The sequence below is a fragment of the Sinocyclocheilus rhinocerous genome, unplaced genomic scaffold (assembly GCF_001515625.1).
Source record: "Sinocyclocheilus rhinocerous isolate Xijiao unplaced genomic scaffold, SAMN03320098_v1.1 scaffold348, whole genome shotgun sequence".
In the NCBI taxonomy this organism is placed as follows: Eukaryota; Metazoa; Chordata; class Actinopteri; order Cypriniformes; family Cyprinidae; genus Sinocyclocheilus; species Sinocyclocheilus rhinocerous.
In genome coordinates, this window is record NW_015635025.1 from 1,398,922 (window position 1) to 1,423,342 (window position 24,421).

Here is a 24,421-nt window from a genome sequence, read left to right on the forward strand (position 1 = left end):
TGTGTGTGTGTGTGTGTGAGTGAGTGTGTGTGTGTGCGTGTGTGTGTGAGTGAGTGTGCGTGTGAGTGTGTGTGAGTGTGCTAGAGAGCCGGATCACACAGAGGATGTTACACAACAGCGGCGTGACACAGAAACCTCCTCCAGGCGTTACCTGATATAGTCACCAGCACATTGAGTCCCTCCCTCCAGCACATCTGCTGGAAGCGTCTGCGGCTGATGAGAGAGTAAACTTTACCCTGACCACTGCGATCCAGCAGCCACAGGCCGCTCTCGGTGCCCACCAGCAGATTCACTCCTACACACACATACACACACACACACACACACAGACACACACACAGAGCACACACACACACACAGAGCACACACACACACACACACAGAGCACACACACAGACACGCAGAGCACACACACACACACACAGACACACAGCACACATGCACACACACACACACACAGACACACACACACACACACACTTTTATTAAGCCCCTCCCTCAGAAATAGGCGATGGGCTCTGATTGGTTAGCTGGCCCAGTGTGTTGTGATTGGCTAAACCGCCTCTAGTGCGCGTCTAAACGTCCCACCCCTCACCTCAGCGGTATGTGCTCCGGTTGTATTGTAAACAATGGCATTGTCTATATTGCTTACGCAGAGAGTATTAGTGAAGAGGATCGCACATAACCTGTGCAAGCAGCACACGGCTCTTAATGGTATGTTTTTTGTTTGTTGTTTTCTCATACTTTTAGATACGCTGTTATTTGTAAATGCTACAGCTTATGTTAGCTTTTAAAGGTGACATATCATGAAAATCTGACTTTTCCAGGTTTTAAGTGCTATAATCAGGTCCCCGGTGCATCTACCTACCAAGGAAACGTGAAAAAGATTAACCTAGTAACTTTGTTTTGGGAAGCCTTTTTCTGCGTCTGAGAAAACGAGTGAGTCTGATTTCACTCCCTTGGTGACGTGGCAAAGGAATCTCATTATAATATTACTGCCCCTTAATCTGTAAGTTTACACCCACGGCGCCATCATTGTGTTTTCGCAAGCGACAACGGTGTAGCAGCTCTGCCATGACGAAAGTTTGAGCAAAACATGCTAACTGTTCTGTCTTTGGCTGCACAGACGAGCACAGAACACTATTTAGAGTCCCAGCCTCAGAGGAGACAACAGAGCAGTGGATTTATTGATTTATTTACTGTATATTGCTGCTGCCACACAGATCTAAAATAAACATGTGATTTATTTCCCAGCTGTTTACCTTCACAGACATAACCGAATGTTTTTGTAACCCATGCGTGTTTTTAAAGTAAAGAGCAGGGGGACGCGAGGAACAAGCTGCTTTAGAACATTGATTGTGAAACTTGTGAATCCATTAGAATCGTTAGAAGACAGAATCACGATTCATATATGAATATATTTTTTCATGCACGCACCCCTAATTTTGACGGCATGGCAACGGCTCTTCCTCTTCTCTAAAGCAGCGCAACATGGCCTCTCCCTATTTGTTGCATGTTTCCGGGGGCGGGGTTTATGTAAATTTCTGGGTTTATGTCATGTCACAAACCCGGGAAGTAGCTTGTTGTAGTCCCTACGAGTCATTTTTGTAGGCATTAAACTGCCATAATTAAAAAAAAACGATATCTCCGTTTGCATTGAACTTTCAGCTTCGTAACTTTGCAGATATTGTTTATGCTCAAACAGCAACATTACACACTAACTAAAGTTAAAAAAGTGAAATCGCAATCAACCACCCCTTCAAACAAAAGAAAAACACAGAAAAGAAACAGCATGTTTAGAAAATCATTACTGTGCTAAAACCAAGTACTTTTTATCTGGAAATTAACCAGACAACAGATTAATGTAATAATAAAGCTGCACCAAGGAGAACAAGAAGAAATGTAACTTTAATCTCTGATTATTTTGCTCTGTAATTTTATATAAACGGCTGATAAAATACACATCAAATCAGCTGTGTTCTGTAATAATGAAACAGTGTGCATTTGATTACAGTCTTTTCCCCAGTTCTACAGTGGCTGTAATGCAGATATCAGAACAGGGATGTGCAGTTTGATTTCTTGTATTGTTGTACACTTGGTTTACACAAGTGGTCTTTATTAACATCAGTAGTGTTCTGTGGTGATGTGTGAATGTGTCTCACCCCACAGACTGGCACAGAGGATTTCAGTGTTGAACTTCTTCTTATATTTGCGTATCTCCGGGGCGTCACTCTGAGGACGGATGTTGGTGGGGTTGACGTTCACCACCGAGCCCTTCCTGTGAGGCTGCCTGACACACGGCTCATCCCTGCTGTTCACTGACACACACACAGAGAGAGAGAGAGAGTGTCTGTTCATGTGTCAGATGCAGGTGTCACTCATTGGTATATGTGGCTTACAGGGACTTCCCAAAAGCACAATGGTATTTCTACTGTACCAACTGTGTTTTCTATCCCCTGAATCTAACCCCACACCCAAACCAACCCCTCTTTTTTAGATTTTTAGATTCTCAAAACACTTCATTCTGTGCAATTTATTAGCTTGTTTCCTCATGGGGACCAAAAAATGTCAAGGATTTTGGATTTTGCCATCTTTGTGGGGACATGTCCCATATCACTCACACACACACACACACACACACACTCACTCACTCTCTCTCACACACACACACACAGAGTGTGTTGTTCATGTCTCAGGTGTGTGTGTGTGTCAGGCGTGGGACTCACGCTGGATGTATCCCTGTGGACTCTGAGGTGGAGAGATCTGCAGCAAACGAGGGTCAATGAAAGGGGAGAATGAGGAAGAGGAAGATGATGTGCCTTTTCCTGCCTGGCTACTGAATAATTTCTGTAAATGCAGAATAACAACACAAACATCATGAGGAGATCATTCACAGATGCAGTTCTACATGTTAATCCAAGTACAGTTTGATTAAGTCAATGACCGATGAGAATATTTATGCATCTATGTGCAAATAACACAATTAAACAGTAAACATGAGCTCACTGAAACTATTAGGATAACTTATCTAAAACATTATAAGCTTTACATTACAGTCTGTACATACACAGAGAACTAGATTACTTTATTAAGCTTATATTAAAATGATAACTGGCTTAAAATAGTCTCACATCAGTCTAAAATGCCCTACAAAAGACATTGGGCCAGATTTACTAACAGCTTTCACCAGCACAAACCCTATTCTGCCATTAAAAACTACTGTCAGGAGTTACTAAAGATGCACAGTGATAAATCAGCGCTGAAAAGGCATGGGCGGTTATTTTTGACCTTATTGCATATGCATTTGTACGAGTTTCCCTTTCAGACACAATATTTATGTGAGGAGAGTATTTCAATCAGGTTTATACCATTTGCACCATTATTCAGAAGTACTGTACAAGTGTGTGTGTGTGTGTGTGCATGATTAAACAGAAACAGCTGATCAAACACTGCAGTGATCTGAGGCTGTACCTCGAGGACGCTCTGCTGGTGCGAGGGGCTCTTGTGCAGCAGGTCGGGCAGAAAGCAGCCGTAGCTGGACGGAGATCCTGCAGGCCTCGGATGGACGTTATGTGCTGGCTCTGCTGCACTCTGCTGGAGAAACACCAACATCTGAGATCAGGCCTGAAACTGAACTGACTGCATGGGTTAGATGAGAAATACTATCAATATCCAGAGGTGAAAGAGAGCTGCCATACTCTTGAACTGGCGTAAAAGACATATTGTCTTAATGATCACTAATACAATTCATGCAAAGATGGAGAAATTGAAATGGATCAAACTTATCCTTAAAACGTCATAAATATCTGTAAAATTAGTAAATTAGCCAATTTTGTTTGAATGAAGGATTGCTGAAATGAGTACACTGCAAAAAATGCTTTTCTTACTTAAGATTTTTTGTCTTGTTTCCAGCCAAAATATCTAAACATTCTTAAATCAAGAAGGATTTTCTAGACAAGTAAACATTATTGTCTTGTTTTCAGAAAAAACGTCAAAATTAAGTAAGTTTTTTTTTGCTTGAAACAAGCTAAATAATCTTGTTTTCTGTTTGAAATAAGATTATTTTGCTTACCCCATTGGCCGATTATTTTGCTTGTTCTAAGCAAAAATTCATTTAAATTTGATGTGTTTTTTCTGAAAACAATACAATAATTTTTACTTGTCTAGATAATCCTTCTTGATTTAAAAATATTTAGATATTTTGGCTGGAAACAAGACAAAAAAATCTAAGTAAGAAAAGCATTTTTTGCTGTGTACACCCTATGTTCAATTCAACAAATGTATAATATTCTAGTACTTCGTATGTCCTCCATAATTTTGAGTATACTGCTCTGACCCTTCTTGGCAAATATTCCCATCTGTGCTGTTTAACTCCTGGAGGACGAGCTCTTAAACCCCCTGATCTCTACTGAAAAGTGTCGCTCAACTCGTCTCTACAGAATCCACCGCAGGTGCTCAAGAGTGTTCAGACTGGGTGAAATACTTGTGCACCGGAGGATTCACACCTTGGGAGAATGTATATGCTAGATTAAAGTGATTATGTTTTGAATATGGATATTTTTCTTACAAAAACGCATCGATTCGCTACAGGAGGCCTTTGTACACCCCCCGGAGCCGTGTGAGACACTTTTTATTATGGATGAGCGCTTTTTATTTAACTTCTTTTGGACTGATTCATGCAACGCCCGCTGAGTGGCATTAAACAGCTTGAAAGATCAAAGACCATTTTTAATATAACTCTGACTGGATTCGTCTGAAAGAAGAAAGTCATATACACCTAGGATGCCTTGAGGGTGAGTAATTTATGGACTAATTTTCATTTTTGGGTGAACTTACCCTTTAAGTCTGAGAATGATTCAGTGGGCTAAATAACACTGTTAATTGTCAAGAAATGACTTCTCTTTAAATGTTTTGGTTCAACACACTCACCTGTTGATCAGAAATTGCCTTAAACTTACACCAGAATATTTTTATTTAGTAACTTTCAGGAGGGTGTACTCATTTCTGCAACATAACGTTTTATAACTTCGATAAGAGAGCCTTATTTTTCTGAATAATTTTGACTTGCTTCTTTGGTAAGTGATCAGGCAGACGTGCTGGAGCATTATATCTCTGAAGAATCCTAACATGTGTTCTGAGTAAAGAGTAATTGCTGAGTTTGTGAGGTTTCAGGGCTGTACTCATCTGATCATGAGTTATTTCAGTTCGCTCTCTAAACAACAGACTGAAGCAGCCTTCACCTGCTGCTGTTTATCGCTGTGATGAAGCTGAAGAATGATCTCATCAGACCGTCCTCTGGAAAACAGCGGCCTGCCACTGCTCAACGGAGACCTGGAACAACAACAGTCGGATCGGTTTTAATGACGCCACTCGCTCAGACGGACGACACTGCAATGACTGGAGTACGACACAGCATGCATGTTACACACATGTCCAGTAATAACATGAGCAGATGATGGCAGGAGGTTTAAAAATAGCATGTAAAATGCTGGAATACTACCTTAAAGAAGCCAGTATGTACTGTATGGAAAAAGTGTTTAACTCTTTATCCGCCAAACACTGAATTTTACGCATCTCCTGAATGAGTCTAGAAAGTGCCGATCAAAAACACAGGCGAGGAAGACGCAGAAACGAGCGATCTGTGTTGATAAAAAAGAATGCTTGAATAAAACAGTTTTTTTGTTTAGAAGTAGAGGCTCTGTTCTTTATGTTGATGCACTGCATGTTCAGATATTCATACAACTAAATATTCTGGAGGCCATGAAATTTTAGTGAAAATCATCAAAAAAGCTGGCGGGGAAAGAGTTAATAGGCTACTCTATCAAAAGAGTAAACGACTACAAGCCAAATATCCTTAGAATATTCAACTGTACAAATTTACTTTGACTTGTGTTTATTTGTCAGTATGAGCAAGTATAGTTCGGTATATTTGTAATTATAACTGATAAGTACATGAAACTAAAAGTAGTGCAAACTGTCACATGAGCAGAGCAGTTTAATTACAGTTTGAACCATGAGAAGATGATGCTGCTTCAAAGCTCCAAAACGAAAGGCTAGTAAAGTATGTTAACATAAAGATATGACAAAGATTTTTAGTCCACATTATCTTTTAAGGTGTCTAGTATTAATATATGATTATATAATAACAATATAAAATGTTGCAATGACAAAATATTGCACTAAATTTAAAGTTCAAATGTTACAAATAAGTTACAATATTGATGTTGTAATACAGGTAGCACTAATATAAAAATGTGATGATATATTTTACAATAAAGTAACAAGTTTGAAATATGTTGATGGTTGTATTTTTTGTCTTTTATGTCAGTATTCCTATCAGTGTTGTATAAGGTATTTTTATGCATAATAGTAACTCTAGAATGTGATCACACAGTTTACAATAGCTGGGCTAAGATATATAACAATTTTTAAGACTGCGGAAATATGTTAATTCAGTATACACATTAATTGTGACCGACCATAAAACACAATTTTTCACACACTTTTCCAAAACATTTTCAAAAAAATAATTATTGATTATTTCAAAGGGTTACTAATGACACATCATTTGGATACTTTCATGTTTGGGAAAAATTTGGGATTAAACAGGTTAACAGTGGGCCTGCTAAAAAAAACAGGTATATTGTAAATTAGCACTTCATTAACCGCATGCAATCATTAACCATGTGTGTGATTGTTTTGAAACTGGACAACTTTAAGAGCAGAGGAACACATGGCGGAGAGATTACCTAGTCCTCTCTTCATCTTCATCACTGGAGGAAGAATATTCAGCAAGCTTCATTAATGGGCTGAAGGGAGACTTCATTCCCAAACCCTGAAAGAGGAAAACAGTCTGATATTAAAGACCAGCAGTCTGTCAGTCTTCTATATCTGATACTGAAAATAAACCCAAGGGGAAAGAGATCCACAGCACAGAGTGACTGTGTGAGTGTGAGTGTGTGTGTGTGTGTGTGTGTGAGAGTGTATGTGTGTGTGTGTGTGTGTGTGTGAGAGTGAGAGAGAGAGTGTGTGTGTGTGTGTGTGTGTGTGAGAGTGAGAGAGAGAGTGTGTGTGTGTGTGTGTGTGTGTGAGAGTGAGAGAGAGAGTGTGTGTGTGTGTGTGTGTGTGTGAGAGTGAGAGAGAGAGTGTGTGTGTGTGTGTGTGTGTGTGAGAGTGAGAGAGAGAGTGTGTGTGTGTGTGTGTGTGTGTGAGAGTGAGAGAGAGAGTGTGTGTGTGTGTGTGTGTGTGTGAGAGTGAGAGAGAGAGTGTGTGTGTGTGTGTGTGTGTGTGAGAGTGAGAGAGAGAGTGTGTGTGTGTGTGTGTGTGTGTGAGAGTGAGAGAGAGAGTGTGTGTGTGTGTGTGTGTGTGTGAGAGTGAGAGAGAGAGTGTGTGTGTGTGTGTGTGTGTGTGAGAGTGAGAGAGAGAGTGTGTGTGTGTGTGTGTGTGTGTGAGAGTGAGAGAGAGAGTGTGTGTGTGTGTGTGTGTGTGTGAGAGTGAGAGAGAGAGTGTGTGTGTGTGTGTGTGTGTGTGAGAGTGAGAGAGAGAGTGTGTGTGTGTGTGTGTGTGTGTGAGAGTGAGAGAGAGAGTGTGTGTGTGTGTGTGTGTGTGTGTGTGATCACAGATAAAGATCGACAGCACAGAAAGCGCAGGTGAGATCAGATCCACACCTGGTTGTGTGGCGAGGCTTGAGCGCTTCTGTCCAGCATACAGTAACCTGCAGGAACGAGAGCATCAGCACGAGAGCAGACAGAGACACAGGGCTGATTCTGAGTCAGAGAGCAGAGCAGACCTGACTGAGAGCTGCTGCTGGAGCTGCAGGACATCCTCACACCATCACCACTGAACACATGAAGAAGAGTCAGGAACACAGCAGCTGCAGGATCTCAGAGGAACAGCGTTCAGCTTACCTGGATACACATCTGTGCTGACTCCACACATCTTTGAGCTTTGACGCGGTTCGCTCTGGAATCTTGAGACAACGTTTGTAAAAATCAAGGGATTATCATTCATTCCTGTTCCATCTTTTACAGGTGTGTTTATTTGTGAGGCGTTTGCTCAGAGTGACTGAAGCTGACTCTTTTTTTTCTCCAGTACTCTACACTGAATGCCTTTAAACTACGTTCTGGGTTTCCGTGGCATTCTCACTTTTATTTTTGTGTGCTAACCGTATATATATCTGCTGTGAATGCATGTCACACTAAAGGAAGCAAGGAAGGCTCCTCCTTTGGGGAGAGGACGTGTTTCGACCGCAGCTTTAGCAGTCACCAGCTATACAAGTGTTTCTGACACCGCAAAACGCTTATGATTTAGTGTCAGCTCAGACTTCTCATATTTCTCTGAATACTATAATATGAACAAACACTGTAATGCACAGTAGCTGTGTTTCCATCCAAACTTGCAAATTTAACTTGGAACATCGCATAAAACGTGCGAATTAAGCATTGTTTCCAAAGAGGACAACCTCGTCACTTCCTGGCACTAAATATCACTAAGAAAAATAGGAGAAGCCACTGAATGAGTGACTTTTTTAATGCGCATTGAGGATTTTATTCGGTAAATGTGTTTCCTTCGTAGTTTATGCACATTTTTTCTTATCGGATAAAAAGTGCGCATGTGTGTTATGAGCATTTTTAGAATTAATGTTTCAGTTTTTTTTATGCAATATTCCATCATGCTGTCTGTCTGGAGCAGTGGTGACCAACCTTCGGCGGCTGCTCGTCAGAGCTGAAGAAGACTTCATCAAGAGGAGCGGAGGAGACGTCTGTCATGGAGCTGCTGTGATGAAGCTCTCGACTGGGACACACGCTCACGTTCTGAAACACACACAGCTTTCACTATGCTAACCGTGCTGCTCTGTTTCATTATCCAGACACTGCAGCTGGATTTGAAAAAACTGAAAAAGTGATAGAAAGCAAATCTAGCTGGAGATGTGAGCGTGCTCGTACCGGCGGTTTGGCCGCTCTCTGCAGCGCTGGAGTACACGGACTGGAGCTGCTCCCTGATCCCAGACGAGACTGAACATGAGGAATTCTCACCGCCATACTGTTCAGATTCACAAGATGAGCCTCCAGCGACTCCAGTTTACCTGCCAGCTGAAGGCCAGAGTTTCACATCATCATCATCATCATCATCATCATCAGAGTGCATCATAGGAAAGGCTGTGTTTTACCCCGTCTCGAGGACTCCTCTGCTGGAGCGCAGGGTCGTGCTGCGACTGATCTCTGGGAAGAGTGCGCTGCTGGACATCAGCATGACATTAGCACAACAAACCCTGACCGGGACCGGCTGCTCAAATACATGCACATCAAACACTGAGCTCAAACGTATGCTGTTAAACTGTTCACTGCTCAAGAAGATTTTTACCTGCTCAGCAAAAAGACTTACAGCCGCTGATTGAGGATCAGTCCTGTGCTGTTCACCGTCTCTGGGCTGAAATACAGAGACAGAGAGCAGATCATTACAGCAGAGAAACAGCGGTGCTGTGTGAGTGTGTGTGACTGTGTGTGTGTGTGTGTGTGTGTGTGTGTGTGTGTGTGCGAGTGTGTCTGTGTGTGTGTGTGTGCGAGTGTGACTGTGTGTGACTGTGTGTGTGTCTGTGTGTTTGTGTGTGTATGTGTGTGTGTCTGTGGTTGTGACTGTGTGTGTGTGTCCTCTGCCAGTTTCCCGTTAATCAAACCTAAGATCAGGAGGGTATGGTGGCTCGATTTTTATATTAGTTCCTGTTTTCCGTAAAAATTATAATGGATAATTTGGAGGATTTTTTAGCTGCTCCTACAGAGGAAACACTAGAGGGTCTCACAAAAGATCAGCTGCGTAATGCGAGTGAGCAGTTTGGTATTGAATCGGCTTTACCTAAATCAGCTAAGTTAAGACAACTTCGTAAAGCTGTTAAAGAAAAATTAGTGGAAAGGATGGTTTTGACTTTGGATACACAATCTGATGTGGAGGAAGGGGTACCAAAAGGAGCTTCAACTCCGCTTATGACAGAGGATTTATCTGCTAATGCGAAGAGCGCAGAAGAAATCCAGAGTTTTGTTAGTGGTTTCTTTATACAGGATGGGATGTTGGTTCGTAAATGGACCTCATGTAGTGATAAAGCGGTGGGTGAACCTTTGTTTCAAATTGGTTTGCGTGATGTAGTACTACAGACTGTTCATGGTGATATTTCAGGACATTTTGGAGTCCGAAAGGCTTATGACAGAGTGTTGGGTCACTGTTTTTGGCTGCGTCTTAAGAAAGATATATCTAAGTTTATTCTGACCTGTCATATCTGTCAAGTAACCGGCGAACCTAATCAGGTTATTCCGCCTGCTCCTTTATATCCCATTCCTGCAGTGAGTAACCCTTTTGAACACATCGTTATCGGTTGTGTGGGGCCATTGAATCCTTCTAAATCGTTTTGGAATTTTTGGTAGTTTGGATCAGAGACCGAGTAGTCCCTGTCTTGAGGGGGGAGGTGTTACGACCCGGGGTAGCACCTGTTCCCTAAACGGGATCTGTTCGCCTCTAGGTGGCGTTCTGGTGTGAGTGTGTTCTTTTCTGTTTGCAGGGTGGAGACAAGCGGCAGGTGCGGTGGATTACGTATGATGAGTTGACTGATAAAAGGATCTGTCCTCCGGTGTGGTGGCCTCGTGGGAGCTTGACTTCTCTCCAGCACCAGACTTTGAGCTTTCTTTTGTTATTTGATCTTTTGTTGTTTTCTTTTCTTTTCCCTTTTGGGGTTTATTATAGTTGAAATTACGTTAATAAATGTTTATTTTGAGTTAACCTCTTTGTGCGTGGCCTCCCCATTTAATGTTGCGCTGCCTTGAGCCTGGTAGTTTGTAACATTTGTATCCGGTACTCATGTCGTGATTCAGGTTAATTCGTGAATGTCTCTTCTTAAGGCAGTGAGAACTGCTGTGAGAATGTGACTTGACTTGGCCTTGACTGTTGTACATGAATTACAGTAAGCACACGCATTCACACATGCAGACATAAGAAATGTAGAACAAATAATGCGACTGTTCAGCAAGAAGTCATTATAAATATTCAGACTTTTCCAAGGGACAAGTGAATTCCTAACTCTGACCTGTTTCTTGTGATTTCTTCTGGTTTTCTCGGTAAGGTCAGTCTCTTCCTGCCACATCATCTCCTGGAGCTCTGGCCACTGGAGTCCGGTCTCGTGTATCAGCTGTTCCTGCTGCTTTACACACACACAAACACACAACGCTTCGTCTGCACTGCTGTACTCACTGCAGAATAACAGTAAAGCCACTCAAACACAGTGAACCAAAGTCTCTGTTTCAGCTTCTTCTCATGTCTAGATTCCAGCTTTCATCTACCAACTAAACTCATCCCGGGATGCTGTTTAAACGGCATTAACCCCATGCATTCTGGACACTTGTTGGCTGATTTTCCTTCACCGTTTTAACTCATCCAATTCATAAATGAAAATGACAGTTTTGTAAAGAGATTCACAGCTCAGATTTGTCTTCAGAAGTCATTTCAAGCGCAAGCTTTTGAGAAACACATTCACTCAAGAGTGCTCAAATGTTGGACTGCTAGTGTGCACATTTAAAAGACTGACATGAGCAGTTCACATTCTAGTCAAACATGCTACGACCGACTGGACATCCAGCAGTCACTGAAGATCCATAGCACACGGACACTGAACACAATGACACAAGGACTGATCCGTACGTCTTCGAGGCGGCGGCGCTCCTCCTGCTGCTGCTGGATCCTCTTGTGTCTGTCGGCCAGCAGCTGTCTCTTGTAGTTGTCCTGGCTGTGTGTTTGCTGGAGCAGGTGTGTTTGTGTGTTTGTCTCCTGCTGCAGACGCAGGAACTCCCGTCTCAGCATGGACTCTCCGGGAAGATTGACTATAGAGCTGTGTGAACACAAAGCACGTGGCGTGAGCGACGCCAGACCCAAGACAAGAGCCATCTGCCACACAGAGACACGCTCACGACATCTGCGCATCACTGCAGAGACAGGAGCAAGCAGTTCATGCCCACATAACAATCTGAACTCATTTCGGTCAGTGATGCTTTTCCAGTACAGCACAGGGGTTTAATCAGTGGAGCAGGTGCACTGTGCCACTCTAAAGCTGCTTTGACTCAATCTGTATTGTATAAAGCGCTATACAAATAAAGAGGACTGGACTTGACTGTGCTAGTTAACTCATTAAAATTCATAAATGATCATATCTTGTCTCTACGGTCTGAACTGAGAAAGCACCGGAAGTAATGATGTTTGGACACTAATATGAAGGATTCCTATAGAGATTGGTGTAGTAACACATACCTGGGTTCACCTTCATCTTCATTCATGGCATCTTCTTCATCTTCACTGCCGCTGTATTCATATTCCGTCCCCTCTGTTAACATCGATCATAAACAGAGGCAAAATAAAGCAATGAAGGCGTGGTTTACAGTGAATTTATAACAGCTAAGGGACGTTGTTAGGTACGACGCGAAGCGGAGTTCACTGTAAACCACGGCTTCACGGGGCTTACTGCTTCTATAAAACGGTTATTCCATATGCGTAGTTAGGTTTCACAAAATAAAACAGCAAATAAAGTGTAATGATATTAATAAAAACAGTATTCTTCCACCAAACAATGTAGTTCCTCAGAATCAGTTGTGGTTGCAACAAAGTGGTTGCCGAGCAACACACAAACGTAAACAAAGGTGTATGTTACTTTGTAGAGTAATTTACAACAGCTTAGAATGCGGCTCAGCCAATCAGAATCAAGGATCGGGACTCTCCGTTTTATAATAGGATGCGAGTCACGATGATGGACAAAGTTACCAGTGAGTGAGTGCGATCCATTAAACTGCTTTGAACAATGTCTAAATCACCTTTCTCTCGTCTCCTCTTCCTGGTCCTGTCCAGGTGGTCTTTGAGCGTGATGCGCACCTGCCGCTCATTGGGAAGGTCTTTAATGAAGGAGTGGCGCAGGAGCGTCTCTGTGGACGGCCGGTGGAGGTAGTTCTTCACCAGACAGCCATCCACAAACGTCTGAAACTTCTTAGACCTTCAGGAGCAATAAAGTCACAGGTGAGCATTTTGAGATCGGGATGAGACTCTATGCATGTGGCTGTAATAAACGGCAGGCATCTCACCATTTCTTGGACTTGAGTTTGGGAGGAGGGTTTCGTGGAATGAGGAACAGCGCTCTCATGGGATGCATGTCACACAGGGCTGAGGAGAATACAGCAATCACACACAAGCACTGGGTCATCTGCAACCTGTGTGGAGTTATATGGAGTTTGTAAACTCACGTGGCGCTCCCTCTGCCATCTCTAAAGCGGTGATTCCCAGAGACCACACGTCGCTCTGAAACATGCGGTAAGATCACAGTCACTGATGGGAAGCTGTTCAAGCACTGAGGTGTACTAGTCCTACTCACTCTGTAGTCATACGTGGAGTCAGGGCTGTCGTCGCACGCAATCACCTCCGGCGCCATCCAATACGGCGTCCCGATGAAGGTGTTTCTTCTGCCAATCGTCCTGTCCAACTGAGCACTGACGCCAAAATCCACTGGAAGAACACCGGGAAAAACAATGTCTCCCGCCATATATACACCAGGGGTACTTCTCGTGTTCATGCATATTGTTCTGCGCAACAGATGTGTGTTATTTTGTATGACAGAACTGCTTTAGCTGCTGCTGGGATATGATTAGGTCGGGTGTTTAACACTGGAATACAGTCAAAACTGGCATTACAAGCAAGCACCCCTAGTGAAAAAAAAAATACTAAACTGTAGTTGAAATACATTTATTTTGTGCCAAGTATACTACAAGTACTTTTGCATATTTATGTGCTTAATAAAAATACCCTGCAATTGGTATATTAAACTGGTATACTTAAAGTCTGTATAAACTGGAACAACTAATGTTGTGCTTAATGCTCTTTATTTGTGTGGAAGTAGTGCTGAGGTCCAACTAAAGGCATACTGAAGTATATTTGATTGTGCTAAAGGTACTTCAGCTACACTTTAAATATCCTGCATTGATATTATACAACGATCATACAGACTTATTAATAGTGATTTTAAAACACATTTTAGGCATAACTCTGCATTGTGCAATAAAGAAATATTCCAAATAAAGTTTCAATATAATTTTATATCAGTATGTCTTAAGTGATGTTAATGAGTGATATGGCACAGTTTTTTTTTTTTTACTAGGGACATGTGACAACATTTATGAAAAGTACCACAATGAAATAAAATAAGAAACAATAAGAAAAACGTAACCAAAAACAACCAATCAAATGACGTTTAAGGTGACCCTGCATGGTTTCTCAGTGAGTTAGTGTTTCCCTGCTGATGGGTGGAGCTCTTACCCAGTTTGATCTCAGCGTTCTCCGTCAGCAGCACGTTTTGTCCTTTAATGTCTCGATGAATCACGTGATGAGAGTGCAGGTGTAACAGACCCTGAGAGACCAAACAGAGTTTACACACAACACAAAATAATTTACTCACACATATACACACATATATATGGAATTTCACTTTTTTGTGCTTTTGTCACAAAAGCATTTTTCCCCTTTTTTTTTTTTTGAATTAAAGGGGTCATATGATGCGATTTCAATTTTTCCTTTCTCTTTGGAGTGTTACAAGCTCTTGGTGCATAAAGAAGATCTGTAAAGTTGCAAAGACTAAAGTCTCAAATCCAAAGAGATATTCTTTATCAAAGTTAAGAGTCAGCCACGCCTACCTAAAATGGCTCGTTCTAACACGCCCCCACATACCTACGTCACTATCTGGGAAGATTTGCATAACGCTGCCCAAATGTTCACGCAAAGAAAGAAGGCGTAACTTTTATTCTCGCTGTTGTAGTTTTGTTGTTGCCGCCGCCATGTCGTAAAGACGCTGTGCGCTTCCTTGTGAAAGCGAAACTACTTTGTTTGGTCTTCCAAAAGAGGACGATATCTGCTTCGTCATGCCTGGAGCTGATCCGTGCTGGCCACTGAGGAACTACTACAACTTTGCGCTGTCGATCACCGGATCGCAATCAGAGCACACCTCGCTTTTCAGACCGATGAGCTTTGTAAAAATCGACGCGTTTCAGAAAGGCGGGGCATAGAGGAGAAACAATAATGTACAGTATGTGGAAAATAATTTGTTTTTTGAACCTTAAACCGCATAAACACATTTCATTACACCAAATAATGTTCTTTTTAGCAGCATCCTATGACCCCTTTAAGAAAAGGTCTTAAAAAAGTGAATGGAGAAAAGTTGCTTACTTATGTTGCCATGACAAAAAATGACTGTGAATACGAGGAATTAAACAGCTTTTCAGCTCTAATAACAGAAGAGTTCACAGAGTTCATTTCTCACGCTTGACTGTGAATAAAGCATTTCTACAAGAACTGTCGTTTATTAACATTAGGGTTATTAAATCAGTGAATGAACAAGCTTTATATCTCTGTTAGACCAGATGAAATTCCAGTTTTCAACATGGATGAAATGCATTTGATGATATGCTGAAGAATGAAAAGGATGATATGCAAAAATGCCTTATGGACAAAATAAATTTCATAATCCAAGCAACTCCTTTCATGAATGAAATGCATGTCTCGTTGAGTGATTTCTGTGGATGAGATACATTCTGCGCTGGGAGGTTTCAGTGATCATATGTGCATCTCAGATGTAATAAGAGCTGATGACGCTCCAGGAAATCCCTCATATGGACAAAGCCATCCAGCTGTAGCTGTGACTGAAGAAAAAGTATCTAGAAATGCTTTGAATGATGAAACATGAAGACAATAAACACTCAACTGTGACAATATATAGTTTATCTGTGCTCTTCAAGCCATCTCGGGTATTTTCACAATAATTATGTACATTCATAATCCATTGCTAATCGACATAGCCTTTATTACAGTATGGAATATATTTTCTGCCTCATTCTGTGATAAGAAGCCACATCAGATCAGAAAATGAAGTTATTTCAAACACTCGACTGATGTTGTGGAGTAAAGGCATGTTATAATGTTCTCTTTTGTTGGACAGCAGGTTTAGAAACGCTTCTCATTGCAAGTCATTACAGCAGAAGATGTTCAGCGTGTGTTGCTTTTTCAAATGCACGTTATAAGCGGGAGGCGTTTGCTCATCTCAGCGCATAAACTCACGGATACACACAGACAGAGAGAAATAAAATAGGCCTTACGCAAAGCCACTAGAAGGCAAGCCTGCATCCTTCAGCAAAAAAAAGCGTAACGGCTAATGCTAACGCTTCCGCTGTGGCAGTACGTGTGAAAGAAGACTAGAGGCCCTATTTTTTTAATGGATGTCAATGGAGGAGAGGCTTCACTACGCTGAATAAACAGCTCTTTAGAGGAAACAGCTTATCATTTAATGAATCAACAGCCTATCGGCTAATCTCCAACATGTTTGACACTAAAAATAGTTCCATCCAAAAGTATTGTTTAGAGTTTACACCGAAAAAAATGCCGTTTTATAAGAGAAGTCACTGACTTTTTGCGACAGGTGGGATTCAGCTTACGGCAAGGGTAAAAGCCCCTAGAAGGCAAGCCTGCAACCTTTAGCCAAAAAAGCGTAACGGCTAATGCTAACGCTTCCGCTGTGGCAGTACGTGTGAAAGAAGACTAGAGGCCCTATTTTTTTAATGGATGTCAATGGAGGAGAGGCTTCACTACGCTGAATAAACAGCTCTTTAGAGGAAACAGCTTATCATTTAATGAATCAACAGCCTATCGGCTAATCTCCAACATGTTTGACACTAAAAATAGTTCCATCCAAAAGTATTGTTTAGAGTTTACACCGAAAAAAATGCCGTTTTATAAGAGAAGTCACTGATTTTTTGTGACAGCTGGGATTCAGTTTACGGCACTTCTCATTCATTTCTATGGGATCCGTTAACGGTGATTGAGTGTCGCACAACTCTGACTGAAATTCAGTGACGTCAAGGCTGTAATGTGATTGGTTATTAAGGCACACGTGATCCAAGTTGACGGTTACGCTTTCTCCAGTAGTAAGTAATACTATTAGTGACCAATCATACCAGCGTACTTTGAGGTTAAAATGCGTGCGGGTCTGGTGTAATCGTGTCATTTATTTACTGAACACATGACGAGTTTTACACACACTAGGTAACATCTTTACTGTAACAGGTATATGTACTACACTATAACGGCGTCTCACGTAGGTTTTTTTGGCTTGATTTAGCATTGATCAGCTGTGATTACTCACTCTCAGCACTTCTCTGCAGATGTAGGCGATCCAGTCCTCCTTCAGGCAGTTCCCTTTGGTCTTCTTCAGCAGGTCTGTGACCGAGCCGGCGCCGCAGTACTCCATCACCAGCTGAAGAACAACACGCATTTAACAGCTAAACTAAGTGCCATGATCTCATCTGACAGGACAGCGCTGAGCCTGAGTTCTTTCTTTCACAGCGGGAATATCTGTAAGAACTGCAAAAACATCCTGCATTTAAATATTCTGATAGTGCGACTGACTTTCTCTCACTCTTGATTACAATCTGAATACTGTTCTTCCATAGCACCATACAACTGTAGATAAACCCTTACGAAAATTAACCATGGTTTTACTACAAATAAAACCATGGTTACTATAGTTAAACCACAAATTAACCATGGTTTTGCTACACTGACCATAGTTTAACCATGGTATTTGTAATAAAACTGTGGTTATACAAATGGTAATCAATACACCAAAAAACCATGGTTACTACACTTTTCCTACAGTAAAACCATGGTTAGTTTCCATGCATGCTCCTCAATACCATGGTGAAAATGGAACTAGAGTATATGGCTTCTACAAAAATACGCTACATGTTACTGTGTTTGTTAAGAGTAGCTTCAACACTTTAATATAAATGCAAATGACAAAAATTGACAACAAAAATGACTGTAGCTATATTCCGGTATATCCCAGTTTAATACATGTCTACATTTTTAATATATATAATAGCATTCGATATGAATATCCTATATTATATTATTATAGTGTTACTACAGTAAAGCCATGGTAATCGTGGCACATGTTTCTGCTGCTGTTGAGAATGTCAGCACTGGTTCATCCGCCGTTAAACTCTTTTAAATCCCAGAGACTTTTGGGAATTCTGCACTCCAAACGAGACGGATTACCCCCCAAAACACCCACTCAGTCCCAGTGTACTGGCAAAACCACACCTGAGCAAATGAGGTTTGCTCTGGGGTGCTTGAGCTTTATTAGTGTTCAGCAGATACTCACCCACAGCTGGTCATCCTGGCCCGCAGGACTCTTCTTCACGAAAGCACCGTAATACGTGGCTATGTTCCTGTGATGCGAGTGAGCCTTCAACATGTTAATCTCCAGCTTGATTTCATCCTCCTCCTCCTGCAGAAGTCAAACCACATCCACTAGAATAATGACCATGGCTGTTAGAGCAGGAGCACACAGAGAGTGAGTGAGGGAGAGCATATGAATGCTTTAGAGAGGCCTGAGAGGACAGATAGAACGACAGTATGGAAGGAAATCTGGAGCAGCACTCCGTTATCTCTCAGGACGGGAAGGAGAGGCTCTCCCAATGCTTCATCACCCACTGAAATATAGGGATGACCCCAAACGACTCAAATTCAAGTCATCATTTTACCGAAAACCAAAACCAACACAGAAAATAAAGTTCAACAGTCAACTAATTTAATCGATTTAGTTATCAACACTCAAAAAAAACAAACTGAGCTGAAGATAAGCATTTATTTGCACATAAGGCAGTTTTTTAATGATATAATTGTTTCTACCCCAATTTGTTGTAAACAATTAAACTGAAAAAAGAAATGGTAACATCTAAATTAACTGGATTTAGTCAAGTCCAAAATATATACACTACCGGTCAAAAGTTTGGGATCAGAACGATTTTTAATGTCTTTAAAGGGGACATAACACACTCACCCAATCTCATGTTAATCTTGAGTACCTATAGAGTAGGACTGCATCCTTTATATCTCCAAAAAGTCTTTAGTTTTATCACATTTATAAAAGAAAGATACTACCCTTACAACCAAAAACACACTTCTTTGGAGACATTCTTCCTGAGCGGGTCTCGTGCAGCGCTGCTGAATGAAGCGCGTTGATGGGCGCGATCTCGCTCTCGCTCTGGTCGATGCGTGCGCGGGCGCGCTCTTCCGGGAGAAATTACCATATAAGGAGTTCCACCCTCGTTTACGTCATGAAGAGCCACGATCGAAAAAAACTCTCCGAAACTTGTACGAACCCGGAAGTAAGATTTTTAGCACAGAAATACTCCGTCATACGTCCAAATTGTTTTTTGAAACTTTGTCCATGCTTAGCATGAGAATCCAACTCTTTAACAGTGTAAACAACTCTGAATGCATGAAACAGCAATAATATTTCACAATATTACATTTTTTCCTGTATTTTTGATCAAATAAATGCAGCCTTGATGAGCAGAAGAAACTCCTGTGAACGGCTGCGGTTATTATATTAACTCCAACAGTTGTAAATTATGTTTATGTTTTTCTATTTAAACAACAACCAAACCAGACTTTGGATTGTGACTTTGTGGCATGAATGTTGCGTAAGTGCATTTCTATAGCAACCATTTCTTCAGGATAAATAACCAGTGGCAATCGCAAACAGTTATGCTTAATCAGTCAAGAGAAGCAGAAATCATGATTATATTCAAACACAAGGAATTGTGCAGCATTGCTTTCTGGTCATGTTGTGACTGACAGAGACGAGCATGTCTGTTCAGAGTGTGAATGCATGAAGACATGAACGTGTGTTTCTCTCACTGGTCTCGTACCTCCGTCACATCCATGACCTTGATGGCTGCCAGCTGTCCTGTCTTCACATGTCGACCCTGTCACACACAAGGACACACATTTAATTTGACTACATTTTAAAAGATCATTTACATTGTTTTATGCATTCATTAGATTACCAACATTTGGGAGAGTAACATTGCAATAAATCGTAAAACACAGAATCCAGAAAGAAATAAAACCAACAAAACCGAATATCTGTAGGAAAAAAAAAAATCACAGGGCACTATTATTGTTAAAGGGGTCATATGATGCTGCTAAAAAGAACATTATTTTGTGTATTTGGTGTAATGAAATGTGTTTATGCGGTTTAAGGTTCAAAAAACACATTATTTTCCACATACTGTACATTATTGTTTCTCCTCTATGTTGCAACTTTACAGATCTTCTTTATGCACCAAGAGCTTGTAACACTCCAAAGAGAAAGGAAAAATTGAAATCGCATCATATGACCCCTTTAAAACTTTAATAAACTCATAAATTGTTAAAGTTTACTTTATTAGACATCCTTTTTGATTGTTACAATATAATTCAACTATTAAAATGGAATACAGAAATATTTAAATGGAAAACACAACATTTGAGAGAAATAAGGCAGATTTCATAGGGCACACATTTTACTTGTGTTTTTACTAGGACCAGAAATGAAGCCAGAGAGGACCAGCATGCCTCAGTGCGCTGAGATATGACATCTAATTATGGCTAATGTTTAATCGGTCATCCTCAAACACACAGAGCTTTAAATACGGCACACTTCCTTCAGTGTGTTCAGCTCACACATTCACACGCAGACGCTCCAGCAGAACTGCGTTTGATGCATATTATCACGACGACTGGTGCTTTCAGAAGATCATCATCAGCTGACCGTCTGAATCTCAGATGTGATGTCGTCTGTGTAGTACACATGATGGGCTTACGCTGGCTGGTTCTTGTGCTGGCAGGAAGGAAAGAGAGGCAGTATTTCCCGCAAGAGGACAGATTCTGCCTCATCCTCCCACAACACGAGGCCATAACACTAGCACAGGAATGAACTTTATTACAAAACCAGTGCTGAGACGGCTGAGGAAAGAAGGGGAAATAACAGAGGAGTTTAAATAAGGCTCTAACGATGTTGAAATCAGTATGAGAGGAGAGAGGAAGACTGCGCCCAAGCCCTTCCAGAGCCACGGATGCAGCAAATGCTTTATAAGCCCATTAACAGACGTGATGCCACAGGACTCCATGTGTCCGTCGCCACCGAACGCACAAAGAAGACGAGACTCACATCACTGCAGCTGAAGAACACACACCTCGTACTTCCAGGACTTCGGGGACGCTTCACCCACCGCACTTTGTGCTTATTCTTGAGGGATTTCTCCTATAATATCATATCATAATAGAAGTGCTTCTGACCGGTGAGATGTGAGTGTGTGCGGTCAGAGTGAGAGGGGAAGAGAAACGTGTCCGCTCGAGTGTTTGTCAGGGAAAATCTGCTCTCGGCCACACGCTCCTTTAACACATGAGAAACACTCGACTAGTGAATCTGCCGAAATGGAAGTCAGACGTTTCATCATTTTGCAACATTAACACGGTTATTTGCTTTGAATTAATCTGTACCTCTTTCTTTCTCCGTGGGTCTCTGGAATTGTCAGTCAGCTGTCAACAAAGCATACTTAATTTCTGCTTTTTCTTTACAATCCACACTCAGCATCTTGGGCTTGACTGAGACCTGGATTCGTCCAGAAGACTCAGCAACCCCAACTGCTCTAGCTAACAATTTCTCTTTCTCTCACACCCCCCGTCAGGTTGGCTGGGGTGGGGCACTGGTCTGCTCATTTCTAACAATTGGAAATACTCAACCCACTCTCCCCTATGCAATTATACCTCCTTTGAATATCATGCAATTACTGTAACAGCTCCTATAAAACTCCAGGTTGTGGTAATCTACCGCCCTCCTGGCCAAATTCTAGCCACCTTCCTAGAGGAGCTGGATGGGCTGCTGTCCTCATTCCCGGAGGATGGCAGTCCACTTTTAGTCTTTTGCGACTTCCAACATTCATCTGGACAAGCCTTATGCTACAGACTTCCATTCACTCCTTGCTTCATTTGATCTTAAACGGCTTACCACTACAAGCACTCACAAATCAGGCAACCAACTTGACTTAATTTGCACACGCAATTGTGTTGCGGACAACATTTGGGTAAAACCCCTACACATCTCTGACCATTTTTTCATTACATTTGAACTACATTTTGTTACCTGTGTGCCACCAACCCTTATACCGGTTACTTTTAGACGAAACCTACGCTCCCTTTCACCCTCCCATCTTTCTGTTCCTGCACTGTTCAAAAAGTTAAGAGAACACAGGAAACACCGAGTCAGTTGAACTCCAGGGAGATCAGTCTGTCCAGTTAGGAAACAAAAGTGATTGTGAATCAGTTTCACTTTCAATGAAAGTCACAATAGGTACATTGAAGATGACAAGCGCAAGACAAGGCACCACAGACTGTCCAGGAGCTCAGTGATGGCCTGATCCAGGTCTGGCAGGAGATCCTCCAGATCATCTCATCAGGAGCACGTCTAGATGTTGTCAGGAGTTAATCCAGGCACACGGGGGTCAAACACACCACTGACTTACACTATGAGCTGCTGTGACGAAAGTCATGCAAGTTTGATCAGCCTGTAATTTCAGTTTTTACTTTGAATTTCGGTGTTATTCTGAATCCAGACCTCAGCAGGTTGATGATTTTGGTTACCATTGACCATTGTCACGTCATTATGTTGAAAACAATTTCAACTTGAATATTTTGTTCATGGAGATCCAATGTGTGATTTAAGTGTTCCCTTAAATTGAACAGTGTCTATGATGCTTCCCACTAGGGCTGTCAGAAGTACCGATGCCTGTACTGAAATTTAAAAAATGTGACGACACCAGCATTTCCCGCGAGCATTTTGAGCGGATTCTCAAACAGCTCTGATTGGCCATTGTGTTCACGTGTGTATCTGTGTAATCTGTGATCATTGAGCTGTTTAAGAATCCGCTCAACAGCGCTCGCGGGAAAAGCTGGTATCGTCACATTTTTTAAATTTCAGTACCGACATCTGTACTTCTGACAATGCTACTTCCCACTTAAAGAGACAGTTCATCCAAAAATGTCATGGATGTCTCATGCGGTTTCAAACCTGTATGACATTCTTTCTTCTGCAGAACACAAAAGAAGGTATTTTGAAGAATGAAACCATTTTGGTAACCATCTGTTTGGATGGATGTTTCATGCAGAAGGAGGAAAGTGCCGCAGCATAAATTATGCCTGAATTGACATTTTTGGGTGAACTACCGCTTTAAGAGGCTGATGATCAGACGGGTGGCTCCCCGTTCTTCATGCCGTAACCCGGTTCTCTGGAAATGGGTCACTCAGCACTGGACGACTGAACGCCAGCCATGATGCAACTGACTGGATGAATGAGTGTTTGTGAATCACGGCTCAGACACACATCAGCAGAGGAAGCGGCCTCTTTAACACACATCTACACAAGTGCACAATGACAATCATCCCGCCGCGTGCCACGCTTTAGAAAAGCATTCTGGGTCAACAGCTGTAAGTGTTCATGCACACCGGAGGTGTACACCAAATTAATTCTAGGTGCACTGAGATTTGAGCAGCAGGCTTCAGATGGTATTTCTGTCGGAGGGGATTTCCTCGTGTTCTCCAGGATGCCTGCGAAGCGCCACATTGTATCAAACGACTGGGACATAAACAGGAAGTGCTGTCTAAAAGGGTGACGGCGGGATTATACTCCAGACAAAGCAGTTCTCTGATGAATCCTGTTGAAAAGTTCAGATCTCAGGAGCAAGTGTGGAAAAAAGGAACTTAAAGCTGATTGTTTTTGACTGTGCTCTATCAGTGACTAACTATGACTGAATAGACTGATACTCATGCGAACTCATATTTCACCCATATAGTCTGAGTAGGAGTGCAAGTTCAGTCTCTGACAGTAGGTGGCGCTTACTGCAAGTCCAGCTGTTAGCCCTGCACTTTTAGGCTTAATACAGGGTTGAGATGAAAAGAAAATGCCATCGGAGACTTTTCTGAAGACAGTCTGCTCTTCCTCGGATCTGCACGAATCGGCGTTATTGGAGCGTCTCGGTGTCAGAGCGGTGAATTACGCCACTTTTCGACGAGTTTGCATGCATGATGTCACAAGAGACAAGAAAAGCCGGTCGCAATTTCCGTTTCATGTGGATTTTAAAGATGTGGTAACAGTGAAAGCACACTACACTTGAGGTGCATTGGATCTGTGTTGCCTCATACATGAGGAAACAAACGTGTGCAAGAAACATCTGAATGCAGAACTAGCTCTGCAATTACTACTAATAATCAGAACGGATATTTCACCACTTGGCAAATCAAGAAATCCTGTATTATGCTGCCAAAGCAGATTCCTGGTACTATGGAAGTCAATGGGGACCAACATTCAAAATACTTTCTTTTGTGTTCAACAGAAGAAAGAAACTCATACAGTATGAGTAAATGATGACAGGATTCTCATTTTTGTGTGAGCCGTCCCTTTAATGGATGGGTTTAATCTGTGTATCAGGGATCTCTGTGTCATGCGCAGCATGGATAAAACGATGAGTCTTAT

At 41.8% G+C, this 24,421-nt stretch overlaps 1 protein-coding gene across 4 annotated transcripts in view; it reads right to left on the reverse strand.

Annotated features, from left to right (window-relative positions):
- LOC107746167 (misshapen-like kinase 1) overlaps window positions 1-24,421 on the reverse strand; it is a 42,650-nt gene that overhangs the window by 17,435 nt on the left and 794 nt on the right. The window contains exons 3-25 of one of the 4 annotated variants that reach the window (XM_016560280.1): window positions 19,779-19,835; window positions 18,224-18,349; window positions 17,204-17,314; window positions 14,332-14,422; window positions 13,394-13,524; window positions 13,266-13,320; window positions 13,107-13,185; window positions 12,843-13,018; window positions 12,286-12,358; window positions 11,683-11,869; window positions 11,072-11,185; window positions 9,364-9,429; window positions 9,170-9,238; window positions 8,946-9,092; window positions 8,703-8,813; window positions 7,908-7,969; window positions 7,790-7,839; window positions 7,668-7,714; window positions 6,750-6,835; window positions 5,241-5,331; window positions 3,472-3,594; window positions 2,727-2,847; window positions 2,163-2,318 (exon numbers count right to left, since the gene is read on the reverse strand). In XM_016560280.1, the coding sequence (XP_016415766.1) occupies window positions 2,163-2,318; window positions 2,727-2,847; window positions 3,472-3,594; window positions 5,241-5,331; window positions 6,750-6,835; window positions 7,668-7,714; window positions 7,790-7,839; window positions 7,908-7,969; window positions 8,703-8,813; window positions 8,946-9,092; window positions 9,170-9,238; window positions 9,364-9,429; window positions 11,072-11,185; window positions 11,683-11,869; window positions 12,286-12,358; window positions 12,843-13,018; window positions 13,107-13,185; window positions 13,266-13,320; window positions 13,394-13,524; window positions 14,332-14,422; window positions 17,204-17,314; window positions 18,224-18,349; window positions 19,779-19,835 (2,329 nt within the window). Of the gene's footprint in view, window positions 1-2,162; window positions 2,319-2,726; window positions 2,848-3,471; window positions 3,595-5,240; window positions 5,332-6,749; window positions 6,836-7,667; window positions 7,715-7,789; window positions 7,840-7,907; window positions 7,970-8,702; window positions 8,814-8,945; window positions 9,093-9,169; window positions 9,239-9,363; window positions 9,430-11,071; window positions 11,186-11,682; window positions 11,870-12,285; window positions 12,359-12,842; window positions 13,019-13,106; window positions 13,186-13,265; window positions 13,321-13,393; window positions 13,525-14,331; window positions 14,423-15,448; window positions 15,708-17,080; window positions 17,315-18,223; window positions 18,350-19,778; window positions 19,836-24,421 lie in introns of those variants that run through there. The other 3 variants (XM_016560277.1, XM_016560279.1, XR_001640664.1) reach the window with 3 other exon arrangements.